Genomic DNA, 18,934 nt, shown 5'->3' on the forward strand with positions numbered 1-18,934 from the left:
GTCTCAGCATGAGGCCCAGACAGTAGAGGTCTGCTGAGGCCCTGAGGCCGACGGGAGGCAGGCTCGTCACGGGGCTGACGTGCTCCCAGTCCGCCTGCGCTGATGTACAGACATGTGACGGTGGTCCTGGCCTCAGGTCCTATAACCCCAGGGTCTTCAGAACCCAGTCCTCTAGACTGCAGGAAACAATGATGCCTTCAGCATCTGCTAGTCACAGGGAGGAGGGTCTGGACCAACCCCTAAAGAGCAGGAGAAGATGTGAGAGGGAAGGCTACCCCTAAAGAGCAGGAGAAGATGTGAGAGCCAAGGCTACGCCTACGGAGAAGATGTGAGAGGGGGGGCAGTGAACCTGCCACCTTAATATTGCTTTCAAAAAGGTTCAACTAGATAGCAAAAAACTGCTAACATTTAAAAATGACCAGTGAACCTTGGTCTGAAAGATAAGAGTAGTGTGCTGTCCCGCGCTCTCTCCTGCGTCCACAGGGGGCACTGCAGGGGGTCTGGCTGGGTGGGTTTTCCCCTGATGGACCTACAGGACTACACCAACGCTCCATTCATAAAGTCAACAGACCGAGACTCTCTCCCCTGTCAAACCGGACCGGACCAGACCACATCATGAGGACTCCACCAGGACACTTTGTGAATTGTGGAGGGGTGAGGACCTAAAATCAGTCCACATGTTGATGGGAACACTTTGCAAAGAGCTAAGGGTATAAATGATTGATATTCAAGAATATTCCTACTTTTATTCTAGTTCACTTTAAGAGAGTGAACCATTCTGACTCCACAGTGATGTCTATCAATGGGAGCAGAGGAGAGAAATCTAAACACCAGAAACATTTTCCACAGACCCGCATGGTGAGTGAGGTAGCCCGTCTAGACCGGACCACGAGGTCACAACATGTCCACCTACACTCCGAGAGACACGGGAAATAACCATGTAATAACCCAACCAGCTAGCAAAATAAACACTTTCATGGGACAGAACAACATGCTGTAATTCACTAGCGTCATATACACAGTAGTACACAATGACAAACCAAGTCAACCTCTTCCAGGTAATAATAAAAGTGCCGGTTACGTAACCTGTGTAGATATCCCTCTATCTGCCCCAGGAGCTCTGTGCCGCCGAGGGCCTGAACCAACCCCCGTTACGCAGGGTAAGCTAAAGCCAGGGCATGTGACTGGTTCAGACCGGGGGAAGTAGGCCTGCTTCCTACTGAGGCCCGGGGCCCATTGAGAGGGTCAGCTGGATAAGGCACATACCGTGTTCCCGGAACACAGCGTGTGAGCGTGGTTCATCACCTCGCAGGTCGTCATAAGTCGTGTGAGTGTACACAACACTTCACATCACACGAGCAGAGGAGAACACAGGTCCTCAAGACTTCAAAGCACTCTACACAATAACACTCGTTCTGAGAGGTACAACTGAACACACATTGACACAGAGGTGGAAAGGTTTGAGAACATGGTGAAACAATTTCAAACACCAAACACACGTGCCGTTATGCATTGGATTTGAACCAATACTCTGCAAGTCCACACACACACACACACACACACACACACACACACACACACACACACACACACACACACACACTAAGGTGATATATAGTATCTAACACTAGGCTATTCATACCACTGAAAACACACATTTCAATAGAATAAGCTACTTTCAAGGAAGGTGGACAGGTCTGTGGAATAGCCTACCAACACATCTAGCCTACAAAAACCACAATATAACAGTACGTAGGGACATAGTGGAATAGCCTTCCACAACACTATAACAGTAAGTAGGGTCATAGTGGAATAGCCTTCCACAACACTATAACTTACAGTATACAGGGACATAGTGGAATAGCCTTCCACACCACTATAACAGTATGTAGTGGCATAGTGTAATAGCCTACCACAACACTATAACAGTATGTAGGGACAAAGCGTAATAGCCTACCAACACAACACTATAACATAATGTAGGGTCATAGTGGAATAGCCTAACAACACATCACTATAACAGTAGGTAGGGACAGTGCAATAGCCTACAACAACATTATAACAGTACGTAGGGTCATAATGTAATAGCCTACCACAACACTATAACAGTACGTAGGGTCATAGTGTTATATAGTACTGTTACTATAGTAGTAGAATAGCCTACCAGCCTACCAGCCCAGCGTGGCTGTGAGCGGCAGTAGTGGAGATCTTAGCATTAGCGGTTAGCTCGCTACCAGCTAGCCCCGTTACCACAGTCTGCTCTGGTCCACGGACCCGGAGCCGAGGCTCCCCGACATGCGACACACAGCACGCCGACCCTGGAGGCATAACCCCGCGGACAAGAGGCCTCCCATGGCTCGGGTCCCGGACCGCGGAGCCGCTCCGTGTCCCGGACCACGGAACGGACTCCGCCGTTGCAGCACGCAGGTCGACCCGCCACTCCAACCGGCGGTCATCGCCGTCCTGAGCCGTTAAAGCACCACATTTCAGACCGACTCCGCAACCTACCATCCTCTCCTCCGGTGAGACTCAGGTGCGCTGCGCCGCGGCTCTGACCCATCTAGTGGCGCGGGTCTCCGTGAGCCCTGGAATGAAAGCCCGGTGAACAACGCTGGAGGAATCCGCCTGGGCTGCCGCTCCGATGAGAGGCTGCTGCTTCATAATTGTGCGACTCCGGACTGACGCGTCGTGACGCGGATCCGCGTGACGACACGCCACGTGACGTCACGCAGCCTCACAGTCTGCCTGAGTCGGCCGGAGCCGTTCACGTGGTGCAGGTGGAGCTCAGGTACCTCACCTGTTGCTAGTTTGTAACAGATCAAAACACCCCGTGATGCAGGTCTGGGGTGAACTGTATCCCTAGAATACAGAATGAAGAATCCATCTTGATTCGCTAATGAGCTGAACCTATTCTTCAATAGGTTCGACTCAACCCCTGCCCCAGTGAGCTCAGCGAGTCAGTCTGTGCCCCCCTCCTCCACCAACTCTACCCCCAACCCTGTCACCTTCCCTCTCTCCCCCCCTCCCTTTCCCCCTTGCTACCAGTCTTTTCATTACATCAGGCCAGGTGAGGCGGGAGCTATCCAACCCCAGAGGAATAAGGCAATGGGTCCGGACAACATCAATCCCAAGGTGCTTAAAGCGTGTGCCGGACAGCTTGCTGGAGTGTTCCAACACCTCTTCAACCTCTCCCTGAGGCTAAAGAAGGTGCCCCAGTTGTGGAAGACCTCCTGCATTGTTCCGGTGCCTAAGATAGCTCGTCCTAGCTCTCCCAACGACTACAGGCCAGTGGTGCTGATCTCGCACATCATGAAGACCTTCGAAAGACTGGTTCTACAGCACCTCAGGCCCCAGAAGTGTGACTCCATGGACCCACTACAGTTCGCGTACCAGGCCCAACTCAGCGTGGACGACGCCATAATTTACCTGCTGCCCAGGGCTTACTCACACCTGGAGAAGCCGGGGAGCTCAGTGAGAGTCATGTTCTTCAACCTCTCCAGTGCGTTTAATACCATCCAGCCTCCCCTGCTTGAGAAGAAGCTCTCAGCAATGCAGGTACACCCCGACATGGTGGCCTGGATTAGTGACTACCTTTTCAGCAGGCCACAGTACGTGCGGCTGCAGAGCAGCCTGTCAGATGTGGTGATGAGCAACACTGGAGCACCCCAAGGAACAGTAATTTCACCCTTTCTCTTTACCATCTACACCTCTGACTTCAGCTTCAACTCTGGAACCTGCCATCTCCAGAAATTCTCAGATGACTCCTCCATCGTGGGCTGCATCAGTGAGGACAGGGAGGACGAGTACAGAGGTGTGGTGGAGGACTTCGTCAGATGGTCTGAGGAGAACCACCTCCAACTCAACATCGGCAAGACCAAGGAGCTGGTGGTGGACTTCCGCCGGAAGAGGAAGCCCCCAACCCCTATTACCATCCAGGGGGTTGAAATTGAGACAGTTGATTCGTATAAGTTCCTTGGAGTACACATCAACAATAAACTGGACTGGTCTGACAACACAGAGGCCCTCTATCGGAAGAGTCAGAGCAGACTCTTCTTCCTCAGGAGCAGGGCCGGCCCAAGCCTTTCGGGGGCCCTAAGCAGAATTTGATATTGGGGCCCCCCCTCCCACCTAGCGGAGTCATTTGCGCTCGACGATTATTGACAAAAATGTCACACTACAATGATTTGACAATGAATTAATTGACATTATCAATTGTATTAATACTGAATTACGTAGATGTGATTTCCTGTATTTTTTATATGGCCAGCTGGAGAAGGGAAATACCTAAATTTAAGCATATTCATAGCATTTTGCTTTTTGACTTATTGAGATGGTGACTTGGGCTTGGGCTTCAGTGCCCCTTGACCTCTTGGGCCTGGAAGGCTCATTCAGTTGCTCTCATGCCAAAAATATTCTAGACTTTTGTCCCTTGATAGACCCCTGTATTATTATAGTCGTTATTTACACCAAAACAGTCACCTTTTAACCTTAGAGGGCACTTAGATCACAGATTTATTTTAAACTTTCATATTCAAAGTGAAGCATCAAGTGTGGTTTACTGAAGTTAAATTGTAAAATAATTAAATACAACAGCATTTGTATTTTTTTTAAAGTATCAGTTTAATAAACAGATCTTTCAACAGATTTGTAAATGTGCAATCTTAAACTGAAATCAAAATACACAAACATTAATATTATCAAAAATAACATTAAAAAATAAAAAATAAATAATGATAGTGCCTCTGTATTCCAAACAAACGATCACAAACATATTAAATAGATATGTTTGTGATCGTAGAAATACGTCCTTTTAGATGACATGCTTATATATGTCCCTTCCAACTTAACCTTGAGTATTATGCAGTGTCTGTCTATGACCGCGAATTATCTGTCAGCAGATTGAGCACGCAGTTGATATGCATGACTCGAACACTGGCAGATATATTGATCGTAAAATCAGAATTTTCTTGTATAGATGTATTCTTTATTTCATTCAATCAGGTCACTTGTTTAAGTTATTTAATATTATTATTATTATTATTATTTTTAATTATAATTTTTTTTTTCCGATAGGGGGCCCCCTGGCGGTCAGGAGGCCCCAAGCGCCCGCTTGTATCGCTTATGCCTCGGGCCGGCCCTGCTCAGGAGGCTCAGGTCGTTTGACGTGTGTGGCACGCTGCTAAGGACATTTTATCTGTCTGTGGTAGCAGCACGCTGTTCTTTGCTGGGGCGTGCCTGGGAGGAGGCATCAAGGCTGGGGAGTCAAACCGACTCAACAAGCTGGTTAGGAAAGCCAGCTCTGTTGTGGGATTTGAGCTGGACAGTCTGGAGGTGGTGGTGGAGAGGAGGATGAGGGACAAATTCAAGTCCATCATGGGTAACCCCTCCCATCCCCTCCATGCTGAGCTGTGGCTGATGGGGAGCACCTTCAGCCACAGGTTGATGTTCCCCAGGTGCAAGACAGAGCGCTTCAGGTGCTCCTTTGTGCCGGCAGCCATTAGGCTGTTCAACAGTGCCTGATGATGATTGTGTTTGTGTATGTCTATGTGTTTGCATATGCATGTGTGTGTGTTTAGGTATGCGTATATATGTGTATATGCATCACCCATCTTGATGTTGGTTCTGTTTGTCTTGTTTTTGTCCCTATTTTAACTATAAGCGTCTACTTATGCATTAGCACTTTGTATTTATTGTATTTATTACATTGTTATTTTATCCTGTGTCCTTCCACTGCTGCTGGGCTGTTCTGCAACAAACAAATTTCTCCTACGGGGGATTAATAAAGTTGTATCTTATCTTATCACAAGAGGGGCTGAGGGCAACAAGGTCCGTTGGTACATCGCCCCACTTGCAGAAAGCTGGCTTTTTCTCAAGTGTTTTGTTCCATTGTCCTTCATGATTTCCACCGAAGGGACCTCGCTGAAGCCCCAGTAGGCCGACCAGCTGGGGGCGGCCCTCTGCCTCGGCTTTGGGACGAGAATCAACGACACAAGGCCTCAGAGCCTAGGGAGGAGACTGGGCCTGCTGGAGCTGATCCTGCATAAGCACTGCGATGTCGACAGCAGTGTTTTGGTAAAGAATGAAGGACTGCGGTTTGTGAAATATAAACACTTTATTTCAAATAAGGCAAAGAAAAAAAATTCACCTGTGTGGTAGCTTAACAAAATTACACTAAAGGTGATCATCCTCTGGCTCCGCGTTACCCCCCTGTCCCAGGCAGGCCACCGTCCTTCAGCACGGATCGGATAAGGTGCTTCCCAGTATGGACTGTCCCCTTGGCAGCATCCAGAAACCCTCGTACTCCCAACATTATAGACATTGTTCTGTATAATCGACATAATCAGCATCGCTCTTTGGATCCGCTAGGATTAAAGCAACCAAGACTCCTCAACAAAAGTCAAACTGTGCGTGAAAGCATCTCCCCCTGGAATAGACAATTTCTGTTATGATTTATAAAAATTACGGATCTTAAAAAAAAATAGGGAAAAAATAGCAGTTGAGCCCTTGGAGGGTGGCGCCGTCAGGGACATCAGCATGCGTCTCCTACGGAGCGCCAAGGTCTTCCCTCTGAGGAGCAGAACAGAGCAGAAGAACGTTCACTCTACCGCTCAGTGGACATGTAACGACACAGAGGATCTGCGTTTATAACGCCATGCAGCCTTACAGGTCTACCACACGACAGTACACTTAGACACGGATGCAAAGTCCATTCCACGACTGTCACCCAGGACAGCTTCAAGCAGAGGCATGCCAGAGGTTACAGCAGACCACAACGGAGAGGCAGGGCACGTTATGGTTAGAAAGAAACATGAGAGACGGGAGGGTACGGGCCACAAGAGGGAGATTCAGAGACTGCACACAATGAGAGTTTAAGTTCCCTGGTGCTCATCCGAGGTAGGTGCTCCGAAGTCCACTTGGCTTTAAAAGCAAACTTGCACTGACAGTAGTCTGTTTTAAGTTACATTCAAAAAGCATTTATTAAAGCGTTATAGTGATACGTGTGGAATGTCATTTTGGTCATCAAAATGTATTATGTATTCGCAATTAATTGAGCCTAATAAAGTTAAAGGTTGGGTCTGGGTATATATCTTTTTTGGCCATTTTTGCAAAATTACTTGAAATCCTTATCATAACCCACTTACAGCCACTGAGTTAGAAGTACTGACATGAAAATTAAACAAGTCAATCATCTGTGGAACGGGCAGGGCTCGAAAAACGCCAATGATTTCCTGACCCACCGAGTGGCATTGGACAGTAAGTACGTCAATCAAACGGTCGTACTGCACTCCCCCTCCCCCGCGCGACCCCTTCGTGCACGTACTCAAAGCTCGTGACCCAGAGCAAGCTTCTGTTTGTTGTCCTACGGTCATGCCTACGGTAGCTACTGGAGCTAGCTAACTAGCTAATGGCTCGCTCTCGCGCTTCTGTGTTCGCTTGTGCATGATTGCCGTCCATGTACTTGGAATGGGTGGAGTCAGAGTCAGCGTTGAAGGAGAGGGGGTAGGACCATTTGAGTTGTGTATTTTCAAAATCTGCTGGCGTTTCGCAAATCCAAGTAGATTTATTAATAACTAGCGTCTCAATATTTTCAATGATCTGACGACACCTAGTGGTCAATTAATGCCATGCAGAGAGAATGACGGTGGTGCATTAGGAATTAACGAAAATAATGAACATTGCATTTAGTTGAATTGAATTAAAATATGAATGTGTCGTTTTTTTGGGAACAGGCCCTGGGATTCGGTTGGTTAACAAAACGTTTGTTAACAAAAGAGGACAGGGGAAAAGAAGTAAACATCAAATCAAAGGGTTAAACTCAGAGGAGAGGATGGGAGCAGAGCTAGGAGCTAACAGCTAGGAGATAGCACACCTGGCAGCAAAGGCTCCCTGGATGAGTCCAACACCTGCTGGAGATGAAGTGGGGTCAGAGTTCATCTCTCTCACACACATGGAGACATCCTGCCTAGCTTGTCTGACAGGCCGTCCACACATGCACAGGGTGACCCCGGAGAAACCACGACCAACAACATCACTAGTTCTCCTTTCACACACACAACCCGCAAGATGAAGATGAGACGTATCAGACGGGTTCACACCCTGCAGATACTCCAGGCACTCTGGGACGGGGGGGGGGGGGGGGCTGGGGGGAGAGTGTCTGGGATGGGGGAGGAGGTCTGACCCCTCTCCTTGTACCCTGTCCTGACCTCCAGACGCCCCTGACCCCTGACCCCGGGATGCCCCTGCCCTCCAGGCCTCACCTGGTACACGCTTCCTGTCCAGAAGTGCTTCATCTCCCCGCGGCGGGCGGCCACGGCGGCGGAGGAGAGCAGGGTGAATGGCACCAGGTAGAGGAGCGCCGGCTGCCCCGACTCCATCAGCAGCATCACCGCGAACGTCACCACCATGCCCAGCGTGTAGGCTACACACACACACACACACACACACACACACACACACACACACACACACACACACACACACACACACACACACACACACACACACACACACACACACACACACACACACACACAGTGGAGGGATGGTCTCGGTTATTCCTATCCATTGTTTATCCCCATAGTTCAGCAGGGTTTGAGGATCTGAGGTTGGGGTTAGGGTAATTCTGTGATTTGGTGTATTACCTATGCAGCAGCTGACCAGGTAGATCTTCCTGGAGCTGTTGACCCACACATCAAAGCGGCTGCAGTAGGCCACCAGCAGACCTATCGCACAAGAAGCAGTGTTCTCTTCCGACTGTGAGCAACATATCAAATGCTCTGAAGAATGAACATTTACTGTTGCTGTTGTGGCCTGTTCACTCACGTCACACGCTGAGTGATGAATAATTAACCCCCCAGCATGTGGACTAACCCCCTTGTTAATGAGTGACAGTGAGGAACCAATTATTAGAAACATGGAGAACGCTCAAACCATTCAGAACCCACCAGGCGGCCACATGTCCGCCTCATCTCCACATAGAGTTACTGAGCAGAAGGTCGTTCTTTACAGTTTGACTGGGGCTTAAATCCTACCCAAACATAACCCAAACAGTCCCCACCACGAGGTCCTGGGAGGGGTACCTGGGATGATGATGTCTCCGTATCCGAGGATGGAGAACTGCATCTTGCACAGGTTCTGGGCCACCGCACTGAAGCGGGGAAGTCGCATTACCACTGGGAGCTGGGGAGAGACGGAGACGTTTGGGTTCAGGGAGACAGAAAAGGAAACACAGGGATGGACAAATATGTTCCATTTCTCCTCCCCACTTCAGAGTGTTTCCACTCTTACAGACTTAAAGTTATTCTTTAGCTGAAGATAAGAGAGAGATCGGTGGAAGGCTATGCAAGTTGATTGTGTGTGTGTGTGTGTGTGTGTGTGTGTGTGTGTGTGTGTGTGTGTGTGTGCGCGTGTGCGTGTGTGTGTATTAGGGCCTTACCTTCTCTGAGGGCGGCTGGGGCACAGCAGGGATCGTCACCACGTTGCCTTGTGCCTATGTCGGAGGCACCCAACACACGGTTAGTGAGCCTCCCCTCAGGGAGCCATACAACAACAACAACAACAACATCAGGGCCTCTCAGCTCAACTGGAAGGCCGTTCCAGTCATTCCCAAGGGAATCCCACCCGACCAGGGGCCGTATTCACAAAGGATCTTAGGGCTAAAAGTAGGTCCTAACTGGCGAATTTAGGAGTAACTCCTAAAAATAATGGGCGTGTCACTCTTAAATTTAGGACTCCTAACTTTTTTCACTAAGAGCAATTCACAAAGTATTTTAGGACTAAAAGTAGCACCTAAGTCTAGGAGAGCTTAAAAGTCCTCAAGAGGACTCCTAACTCAGTAAGACCTATTCACAAAGAATCTTAAAATGCCTGCGAGACGAAATGTTAGGGTATTCAACTTATTGTGGAGTTAATGCGCGATGCAATAACATCCCCGACTAACAGGAATAATCCGATTAGTCCCGAAATAAAATGTTATAAAAATTATAAGTTATAAAAAAAGATATATAACTTATAAAAAATAAAAATAATTGCGCCATCAAAAGACGAGGACGTGTTCGTCAATAGGAAGAAAGTGCATTCCATCAACACGCAGGTTGTTTTTGATGCAAATTTTAACATAGCCTACTGGATGTTGTTGCAAAGTGGCCTGGATCTTCAGCTACCCATGATTCGCGCATTTTAATGGTGAGCGGTCTGAGGCAGCTTTTTGAGATGTAGGAGTTGGGTGTCACTTGCTCGGTGAGTGACTATCCATGCAAGACGTGGCTCTAGACACCCTACCTTAATCCACAACCGGGAGCACAGTTAAAGTGTAACATGTAAGTGATTACGCAGATTACGCTTAGTCCTATGCGTAAAACACATCGTATTGGCTCTTTGCGAGCACACAAACATACACGAAATGTTGTTGAGAGAGGAATTGGGCAGATGAAACGTCGGTTTCACGTCCTCCACGGCGAAATACGCCTCACCCCAGAGAGGGCAAGCACAGTAATCACTGTATGTGCCATTCTACACAACCTTTGCAAGCGGAGGAACATTCCACAGCCAGACGATGATGATGATGATGATGATGATGATGGCGATCAACATTACAAGGAATTTGGCCGTGTGGAACCGAGTGGACTGGCATTTAGGGATCACTTTGAAAACACATTTTAGGTAAACACCTTGGCACAAATCAGTCAACACTTGGGTAGTTCGTAACATTTATTTTCTTTCAGATTTTACGTATTTTTATTGTTTGCTTTCTCTCTCTCTTGAACGTGCAGGCTACAACGTCATTATCGTGGTCTGCACAAAATTGTCATCATGCGTGTATTCTGCTAACTGCACTATAACTACTTAATAGGAATTAATTTCTAGCCTAGGCTATTTCCTTGTTTTTCGGTGATTCAGTGGGCTCGTCTGAACAGCCAATCACCGAACTGACCGCTTCTAAACTCGTGCACGAGAATTGACGTAATCCATAGCAACGGCGCGTCACTCTTAGTTCACTCTTTGTGATTTATCCTTAGTAAGAGTAGGTCTCAGCGGCTTTGTGAATAACTTTTAAGAAAAAACTCCTACGTAAAATGTTTTAGCGCGAGTTAGGAGCACTCCTAGCGGTAAGATAAAATGCTTTGTGAATACGGCCCCAGGGCTCTAATCAATTTATGTTTGTTCTTCACAGATACATTGCTGTTTAAAGAAGGGCTTAAGGGAGCCATGCCCCTCCTTAAAGACCTTAAAGGAGAAATATTATACCACCAGGTGTGAGTGTGATTAGCCTTACAAGCCGTTTAGAAAATCTCCATCAAGCGTGTCCACCTAGATCTGTGCTGGATAGATCAGTCTACCAGCCTACCAAGTGGACTGAAGTAAACGTTGCTCATCTATCCATGTTCACAAAGCCATGAAAACAACGTCCCAGTCGGCAACAACTGGTTGAACGGGTTTAGTTCCCCTGCATACTGACCGATAGAGAGAGCACAGGTCGTTTTGAACATCATCCTAAACCTGCTCTCCCTGAGACTCCACTCATCCACTCTGGTCATCTGAGCACCTCTGCCTCCTCATTCATCCATTCATCCTATTACATGACCAGGACAGACTTATGTTTCTGTTTTTAATCCATTATACACACACACACACACCGGAAATTTTATTAGATGTTAAAGGACCAGTAGGCCATATTTCTGTCAATTAATGAAGTAAAAGTTATTCCAGCAGCTATCTCTAAATCCAAAGTCCTGCCAGAGAAATGTGTCTTATGACCAGTGATGGTAACGCGTTACTGGCATCACTGGTCATAAGACAGTAAGTTAGCATTGGCATTGGTTGTAATTTTTTAACAGGGGGTGTTGTCGCAGCTGAATGTAACTAATAAAGTAACTTGTAATCTAATTTAGTTACTTTTAAAATCAAGTAATCAGTTAAGTAACTAAGTTACTATTTTAAGGAGTAACTAGTAATCAGATTACTTTTTCAAGGTAACTATGGCAACACTGCTTATGACACATGATTAGTAGGCTAGGCGAGCGTTCTGGCGCAGATTGGCTGCCGTGCATCACCCAAGTGGGTGCTACACACTGGTGGTGGTTAGTGAGGTCCCCCCCTTCACTGTAAGCGCCTTTGGGTCATTGAAAAGCGCCAATCAAAATAAATAAATTATTATTATTATTAACTGTTGTCTTTCTCTGCACCGCCTGATTGGATGTAGTTGGGTGGGTGCGTTTCACCTACCTTCTCTCCTTGGGCGTCCGGTCCGAGTGCGACCTGCACCATGATGCTGACCCCGTTCTGTGGAGAAGGGGAGATTGTGGTGAAGAACCACACATGATGCTCCTCGTTTGAGGAGAAGAGGAAAACGTGCTCACGGACCACAGTGGTCCAAACATGGCGTCCACATGGTTGCGCCACCATACTTTAGTTTGGAACCATTCGGTGCCTTTAACTGATGAGAGCACTTTGAATTATGAACGCAACATTCTGCTGCTGACATTGAATAATTTAAATAATCCCATTAAAGAATCCGAAATCAATTAAATCCAGCATTAGGAAACAGCAGGGAGCTTACTGATCAAAATCGAGCCGCAAGTTAAAATCAGGAAAAATATAAAATGCTTAACCTAAGAACATTATACTTAAACTCATGTAAATTGTCTTTAATAAACAAATTCAGAGCTCACCATGTAATGCTACATATTTAAAGTATTTACCAAAACCCCCCCCCCCCTAAAAATGGTACGTTTACCCATGAACACCCCTACAAACACACAGTGGTAGCACCTCGGATAATGAGAAGGTACCAGGTACCAGGTTCTCTCTTTATAAGCCCTGATAAACGTATCAACAAAGAATCACAAAGCAGAGAATGAATGGGAACGTATGATGTGTCGATACTTCATGACCCTGGAGACCGGAAGAGGACAGAGCACAGTACGAAGTCAGGAAACAACTATCATGCCTTTTACCATGAAGTCAGACAATACCGGTCACACTGCAGGAGGAAGTGGTTTTACGTCACAATCAGATCGAGAATAATCTCTACTGAAGAACCAGAGGTGGAGGAAACAGAAGAGACCGCAGGCCTCGAGCTGTGAGATTGAACGGCTCGGATGGTCTCTCGTGAATGCAAAGAATACTCGTGTAGGGTCATGACTGACCCTGTCCCCTTCATGGTCCACACATGGTCCAGACCTTCCATGGTCCCCCCGAGTCCCCTTCATGGTCCAAACATGGGCCAGACCTTCCATAGTCCTCCACAGTCCCCTTCATGGTCCAGACCTTCCATCGTCCTCCCCCAGTCCCCTTCATGGTCCAGTCCCCTTCATGGTCCAGACATGGAACATACCTTGGTGAGGTAGGGTGTGATGAAGACGAAGAAGACGTCATAGATGAGGAGGAGGCTCAGCAGAATCACACAGATCTGAAGGTTTAAGAGCGAACGGGAAAGAGATAAAGAGATATAGAGAGAGAGACAGAGATTAAGCTTTAAGCTAGTGGGAGGGCAGCCAACAGGTACATCAGCCTCAGAACAGGATAGGTACCTTGAAGTTGGACAGTGAGATGGTCTTCATGAAGTTGAGGCAGAAGGCGATTCCCAGGAGGTCCTGAAGGATCCAGATCCACCTGCAGGAGCAGAAGACCGCATCATAAGGAGGACCAGGGCAGGGGGGTCCGCGATTAGCAGGTATAGGAGGTAATTTTATCTGTGTGTGTGTGAGAGACATGATGAGGAAGTGTGACAGCACCTGTCTTCGTTCCTGTAGACAACCCAGACCACAGCAATGCTGATGCAAACTGCAGCCAAGATGAGAGACCTCACGGAGAACTCCCAGCGGCGAACCGAAAATCTAGAGAACCAAAACCACACATACACACATACACACACACACACACCCACACACGCCCACACACAGGAAATCACTTGAGAAGCAGGCCTTTGAGCAAACTATCATCCTCAAACTAGTTTTCATATTGAATTCTTAACCTGAAAACATTTGTTGTGTATTACCATGATCAAATATTTCTTAAACGCTAAACAGAACTGTACAATTGAAACATGTAGCGAGAGAGACACTGAGAGAGAGGAGAGCTGAGAGAGACCGTACCTGACCGTGCCGACGCCCAGAAGATCTAGGATGGCGTCGAAGCAGCTGAACAAAGCCGTGGCCGAGGCAAGGAAGAAGATGGTAATGAACACATACACTGGAGAGAGAAGAACGGTATAACATACACTGGAGAGAGGAACCATATCACATACACTGGAGAGAGAAGAACCATATCACATTCACTGGAGAGAGAAGAACCATATCACATACACTGGAGAGAGAAGAACCATATCACATTTACTGGAGAGAGAAGAACCATATCACATACACTGGAGAGAGAAGAACCGTATCACATACAATAGAGCGAGAAGAACGGTATCACATGCGCTAGAGAGAGAAGAACCATATCACATACGCTGGAGAGAAGAATGGTATCACATACACTGGAGAGAGGGAACACATAGCAAGACGCCGGTAACACTTTAATTGAGGGTCTGCTCAGTTCTCTCAAACACCTTCAATCTAATGAATGAAACCCTTCTGCTTCTGGCTGCACAGGAGCAGAGACTATGAGACAATGAGACCCTGAGACTGTGAGACTATGAGGCAGCTCGCTGAATGCTGCTAGTCAGAGTTCACTCTGAGGACCGTCAATAACTGCTCATATCAACAGCCTCTGTAGCCAGACCACGGGCCACTCACCCAGAACAGTGTAGAAGAAGTACATGAGGACCAGCATCAGGCACATCATGCCCACGAAGACCACCACCTTCAGGGGGGAGTACAGGAACACATCCCCGCTGTCCGCCACCTTCTCCTCCCCGCCACCGCCGTCGGCCCCAGCGCCCGTCAGCCTCTGTCTGAACATAGAGGCCACAGCTCAGCCTCTGTCTGAACAGAGAGGCCACAGCTCAGCCTCTGTCTGAGCAGAGAGGCCCTAGCTCAGCCTCTGTCTGAGCAGAGAGGCCCTAGCTCAGCCTCTGTCTGAGCAGAGAGGCCCCAGCTCAGCCTCCAGGACCTCGCCTTTATCTGCTCCAGGTTCAGAACGTCCTCTGGGCTCAGGAACCGCCCTTCCCTGGTTCTTCACTGTTTAGCACCGAGGTTCAGAGCCCAAGACCCCTCCGCCCGCAACCCCATCCTACAGCGCCATTTGGTTCCCTCTGAATCAGTTTGTCCTGAGGAGGAAGGCTGGAAAAACCCTCAGATAATTAAAGGGACGACTGTGGTGACGGCCACAGTCGTCACCAGTTATATTGGATTACATTCCAGATAACTGTAGGGATAATTTGTGATCAGATTCTGCTGTCACTTCTGACGCTCTGGCCAGTGGTTTCCCTGCTGCTGTGATTCATTATGCAAATGAGATGATCCAGTATGTAAATGAGATGACACCATATGTAAACGAGCGGCGCCCCACCTCTCACAGGCGCCGCTCCAGTACCCCCCCAGGGCCACGGTGCAGACGGCGATCAGCAGCATGACGGCCATGTTGGGGTCCAGCGCGGCCTGGGGCGGGGAGAACATCTGGGCCTGCACCTGCCCCCCGCCAAACACCTGGACACATACAGCTCCAGCGTCAGGGGTACCTCCTCCTCAAGGGGTTTACAAAGGAAGAAGGCCTGGACATACACAGCTCCAGCATCAGACCAGAGGAACCACTTCCTCAAAGGGGTTTACAAAGTAAGGCCTGGTCCTTTTTAAAACACTAGCGGCTCTGTCCTGGTACTGGGCCTCTACCTAAAGGCTCTGTCCTGGTACTGGGCCTCTACCTAAAGGCTCTGTCCTGGTACTGGGCCTCTAGCTAAAGGCTCTGTCCTGGTACTGGGCCTCTAAAGGCTCTGGCCTGGTACTGGGACTCTACCTAAAGGCTCTGTCCTGGTACTGGGCCTTTAGCGTCTCTGTCCTGGTACTGGGACTCTACCTAAAGGCTCTGTCCTGGTACTGGGCCTCTAAAGGCTCTGGCCTGGTACTGGGACTCTACCTAAAGGCTCTGTCCTGGTACTGGGCCTCTACCTAAAGGCTCTGGCCTGGTAATGGGACTCTACCTAAAGGTTCTGGCCTGGTACTGGGACTCTAAAGGCTCTGTTCTGGTACTGGGCCTCTAAAGGCTCTGTCCTGGTACTGGGCCTCTAAAGGCTCTGGCCTGGTTCTGTGAGGCAGCAGAGGTGAGGCTGGAAGAGGCTGACCTGCTTGGTGTCCAGGAGGTCTATGTACCTCATGAGGGCCAGAGGAATGTGGACTTTGGCGTATTCCGACTCGTTGGCTGATGGAATGACCTGAGGAAAATCATGAACACGACAGTCGGCACTAGGGGTGTGACGTTACACAAAAGTCATGGTTCGGTACGTACCTCGGTTTTGAATTCACGGTACAGGACGGTACGGTTCATAGTTACGGTACGGCCACACCAAACGCGTTACTCGCGTTAGGGGCGTCAAAATTCGGCATTTTTGCATAGGGAACCATTGGTATAGGCGCGTAGACGCGTTACACGCGATGAAGCGTCGCGTTAGGGGCGTTAGGCGCGTCAGACGCACGTAATTACGCATGTAAACGCAGTAACGCGCCCAACGCGCCAACGCCCGGAGTTCAGAAATCTGAACTTTCAACGCTCCAACGCGTGACGCTTGGCCGCGATAGCCAATCAGCGTTGAGCTTGACCCGACGTCACTGGCAGAGAGTAGTGAGCTTGGACAGAAGCATACGGCCGACATCTTTCTTTATTCTGGGTGGAAATAGTAACATAGTTACGCTATTAAATGCACTTTTGTTAGTGGTTGCACAAACCAATTTCGTTGTGTATCCAATGCACAATGACAAATAAAGTCAATTCTATTCTATTCTATTCTATTCTAAACTCTTCACCCAAACACGGCGGCGTTTGGGGTTCCTACCTCGGACTCCAGCGCAGCCACGGCCGACAACTATCTTTATTCTGGGTGGAAATAGTAACATAGTTACGCCATTAAATGCGTTTATGGAAACATTTTTAGCGAGAAATGTGCATTTTACTTTCATAATGTTCGCTCGGTGAATGTGAAGGCTGTTTGGTTTGATAGTTATGACGAAGAGGGAACGCTCCGTTCACTTGCATGGACATGGACTCATCTAGCTGCGTTGGCGCGTTGACGCGTTGGAAGCGTTGAACCGAGTAACCACCCCACAATGATCAAGTGTCAGGTTAGGCGCGTTACTCGCGTTATCCAACGCGAGTAACGCGTTTGGTGTGGCCGCACCGTTACGGTACGGCCACACCAACCGCGTTACTCGCGTAAAGGTACGGCCACACCAACCGCGTTGCTCGCGTTAGGGGCGTTGAAAATCGGCATTTTTGCATAGGGAACCATTGGTCTAGGCGCGGTACACGCGTTGAAGCGTTGAAGCGTTGCGTTGGGGGCGTTGGGCTCGGCAGTTGCACGTAATTACGCACGTAAACGCAGTAACGCGCCCAACGCACCAACGCCCGGAGTTCAGAAAATTGAACTTTCAACGCTCCAACGCGTGACGCTTAGCCGCGGTAGCCAATCAGCGTGGAGCTTGACCCAACGTCACTGGCAGAGAGTAGTGAGCTTGCACAGAAGCATACGGCCGACATCTTTCTTTTTTCTTCTGGGTGGAAATAGTAACATAGTTACGCCATTAAATGCGTTTATGGAAACATTTCTAGCGAGAAATGTGCATTTTACTTTCATAATGTTCGCTCGGTGAATGTGAATGATGTTTGGTTTGATAGTTATGACGAAGAGGGAACGCTCCGTTCACTTGCATGGACATGGACTCGTCTAGCTGCGTTGGAAGCGTTGAACCACCACACACTGGTCAAGCGTCAGGTTAGGCGCGGTACTCGCGTTGTCCAACGCGAGTAACGCGGTTGGTGTGGCCGCACCATTAGGGGCGTCCAAACTCGGCATTTTTGCATAGGGAACCATTGGTATATGTGCGTAGACGCGTTACATGCGTTGAAGCGTCGCGTTAGGGGCGTTAGGCGCGTCAGACGCACGTAATTACGCACGTAAACGCAGTAACGCGCCCAACGCACCAACGCCCGGAGTTCAGAAATCTGAACTTTCAACGCTCCAACGCGTGGCGCTTAGCCGCGATAGCCAATCAGCGTGGAGCTTGACCCGACGTCACTGGCAGAGAGTAGTGAGCTTGGACAGAAGCATACGGCCGACATCTTTCTTTATTCTGGGTGGAAATAGTAACATAGTTACGCTATTAAATGCGTTTATGGAAACATTTTTAGCGAGAAATGTGCATTTTACTTTCATAATGTTCGCTCCGTGAATGTGAAGGATGTTTGGTTTGATAGTTATGACGAAGAGGGTACGCTCCGTTCACTTGCATGGACAGAGTCTCTGCATGCTAAGCAACCTCAATGTCTTGGCGGACTATTTCTCTGCTGATCAACACTACGAATGCTGGAAACACACCAGACACACCATGTGAAGTTATTTAACCCGATTATTGTTATTTATATCAGAGATTATTTAATCTAACCCGATCTTCACCCTGCTACCCTCTGGCAGGCGCTACCGGGCCACTACAGCCCGCACCTCCAGACTGCAGAACAGTTTCATCCCCAGGGCCATCACAGAACTTAATAATCACACTGCACTCCTACCCTCCACCCAGCACAACTGCACTTTTGTTAGTGGTTGCACAAACAAATTTCGTTGTGTATCCAATGCACAATGACAAATAAAGTCTATTCTATTCTATTCTATTCTATTCTAAACTCTTCACCCAAACACGGCGGCGTTTGGGTTTCCTACCTCGGACTCCAGCGCAGCCACGGCCGACAACTATCTTTATTCTGGGTGGAAATAGTAACATTGTTACGCCATTAAATGCGTTTATGGAAACATTTTTAGCGAGAAATGTGCATTTTACTTTCA

The 18,934-nt window shown here is 48.3% G+C and overlaps 2 protein-coding genes across 5 annotated transcripts in view; both read right to left on the minus strand.

Annotated features, from left to right (window-relative positions):
• The window catches only part of trpm7 (transient receptor potential cation channel, subfamily M, member 7), a 45,005-nt gene extending 42,341 nt beyond the window's left edge, over positions 1-2,664 (minus strand). For both annotated transcript variants that reach the window (XM_056607196.1, XM_056607197.1), the window contains exon 1: positions 2,509-2,664. In XM_056607196.1, the coding sequence (XP_056463171.1) occupies positions 2,509-2,511 (3 nt within the window). In that variant the 5' untranslated portion in view covers positions 2,512-2,664. The remainder of the gene's footprint in view (positions 1-2,508) is intronic.
• A 3,429-nt stretch (positions 2,665-6,093) lies between these two features.
• zgc:123258 (uncharacterized protein LOC641502 homolog) overlaps positions 6,094-18,934 on the minus strand; it is a 37,711-nt gene continuing 24,870 nt past the window's right edge. The window contains exons 4-17 of one of the 3 annotated variants that reach the window (XM_056607203.1): positions 16,223-16,312; positions 15,454-15,590; positions 14,739-14,896; positions 14,097-14,193; positions 13,737-13,838; positions 13,533-13,614; positions 13,337-13,411; positions 12,226-12,282; positions 9,437-9,490; positions 9,081-9,180; positions 8,643-8,723; positions 8,259-8,419; positions 7,871-7,904; positions 6,094-6,567 (exon numbers count right to left, since the gene is read on the minus strand). In XM_056607203.1, the coding sequence (XP_056463178.1) occupies positions 6,530-6,567; positions 7,871-7,904; positions 8,259-8,419; positions 8,643-8,723; positions 9,081-9,180; positions 9,437-9,490; positions 12,226-12,282; positions 13,337-13,411; positions 13,533-13,614; positions 13,737-13,838; positions 14,097-14,193; positions 14,739-14,896; positions 15,454-15,590; positions 16,223-16,312 (1,266 nt within the window). In that variant the 3' untranslated portion in view covers positions 6,094-6,529. Of the gene's footprint in view, positions 6,568-7,870; positions 7,908-8,258; positions 8,420-8,642; positions 8,724-9,080; positions 9,181-9,436; positions 9,491-12,225; positions 12,283-13,336; positions 13,412-13,532; positions 13,615-13,736; positions 13,839-14,096; positions 14,194-14,738; positions 14,897-15,453; positions 15,591-16,222; positions 16,313-18,934 lie in introns of all 3 variants that reach the window. The other 2 variants (XM_056607202.1, XM_056607204.1) reach the window with 2 other exon arrangements.

This window comes from Gadus chalcogrammus, chromosome 14, assembly GCF_026213295.1.
Source record: "Gadus chalcogrammus isolate NIFS_2021 chromosome 14, NIFS_Gcha_1.0, whole genome shotgun sequence".
Lineage (NCBI taxonomy): Eukaryota > Metazoa > Chordata > Actinopteri > Gadiformes > Gadidae > Gadus > Gadus chalcogrammus.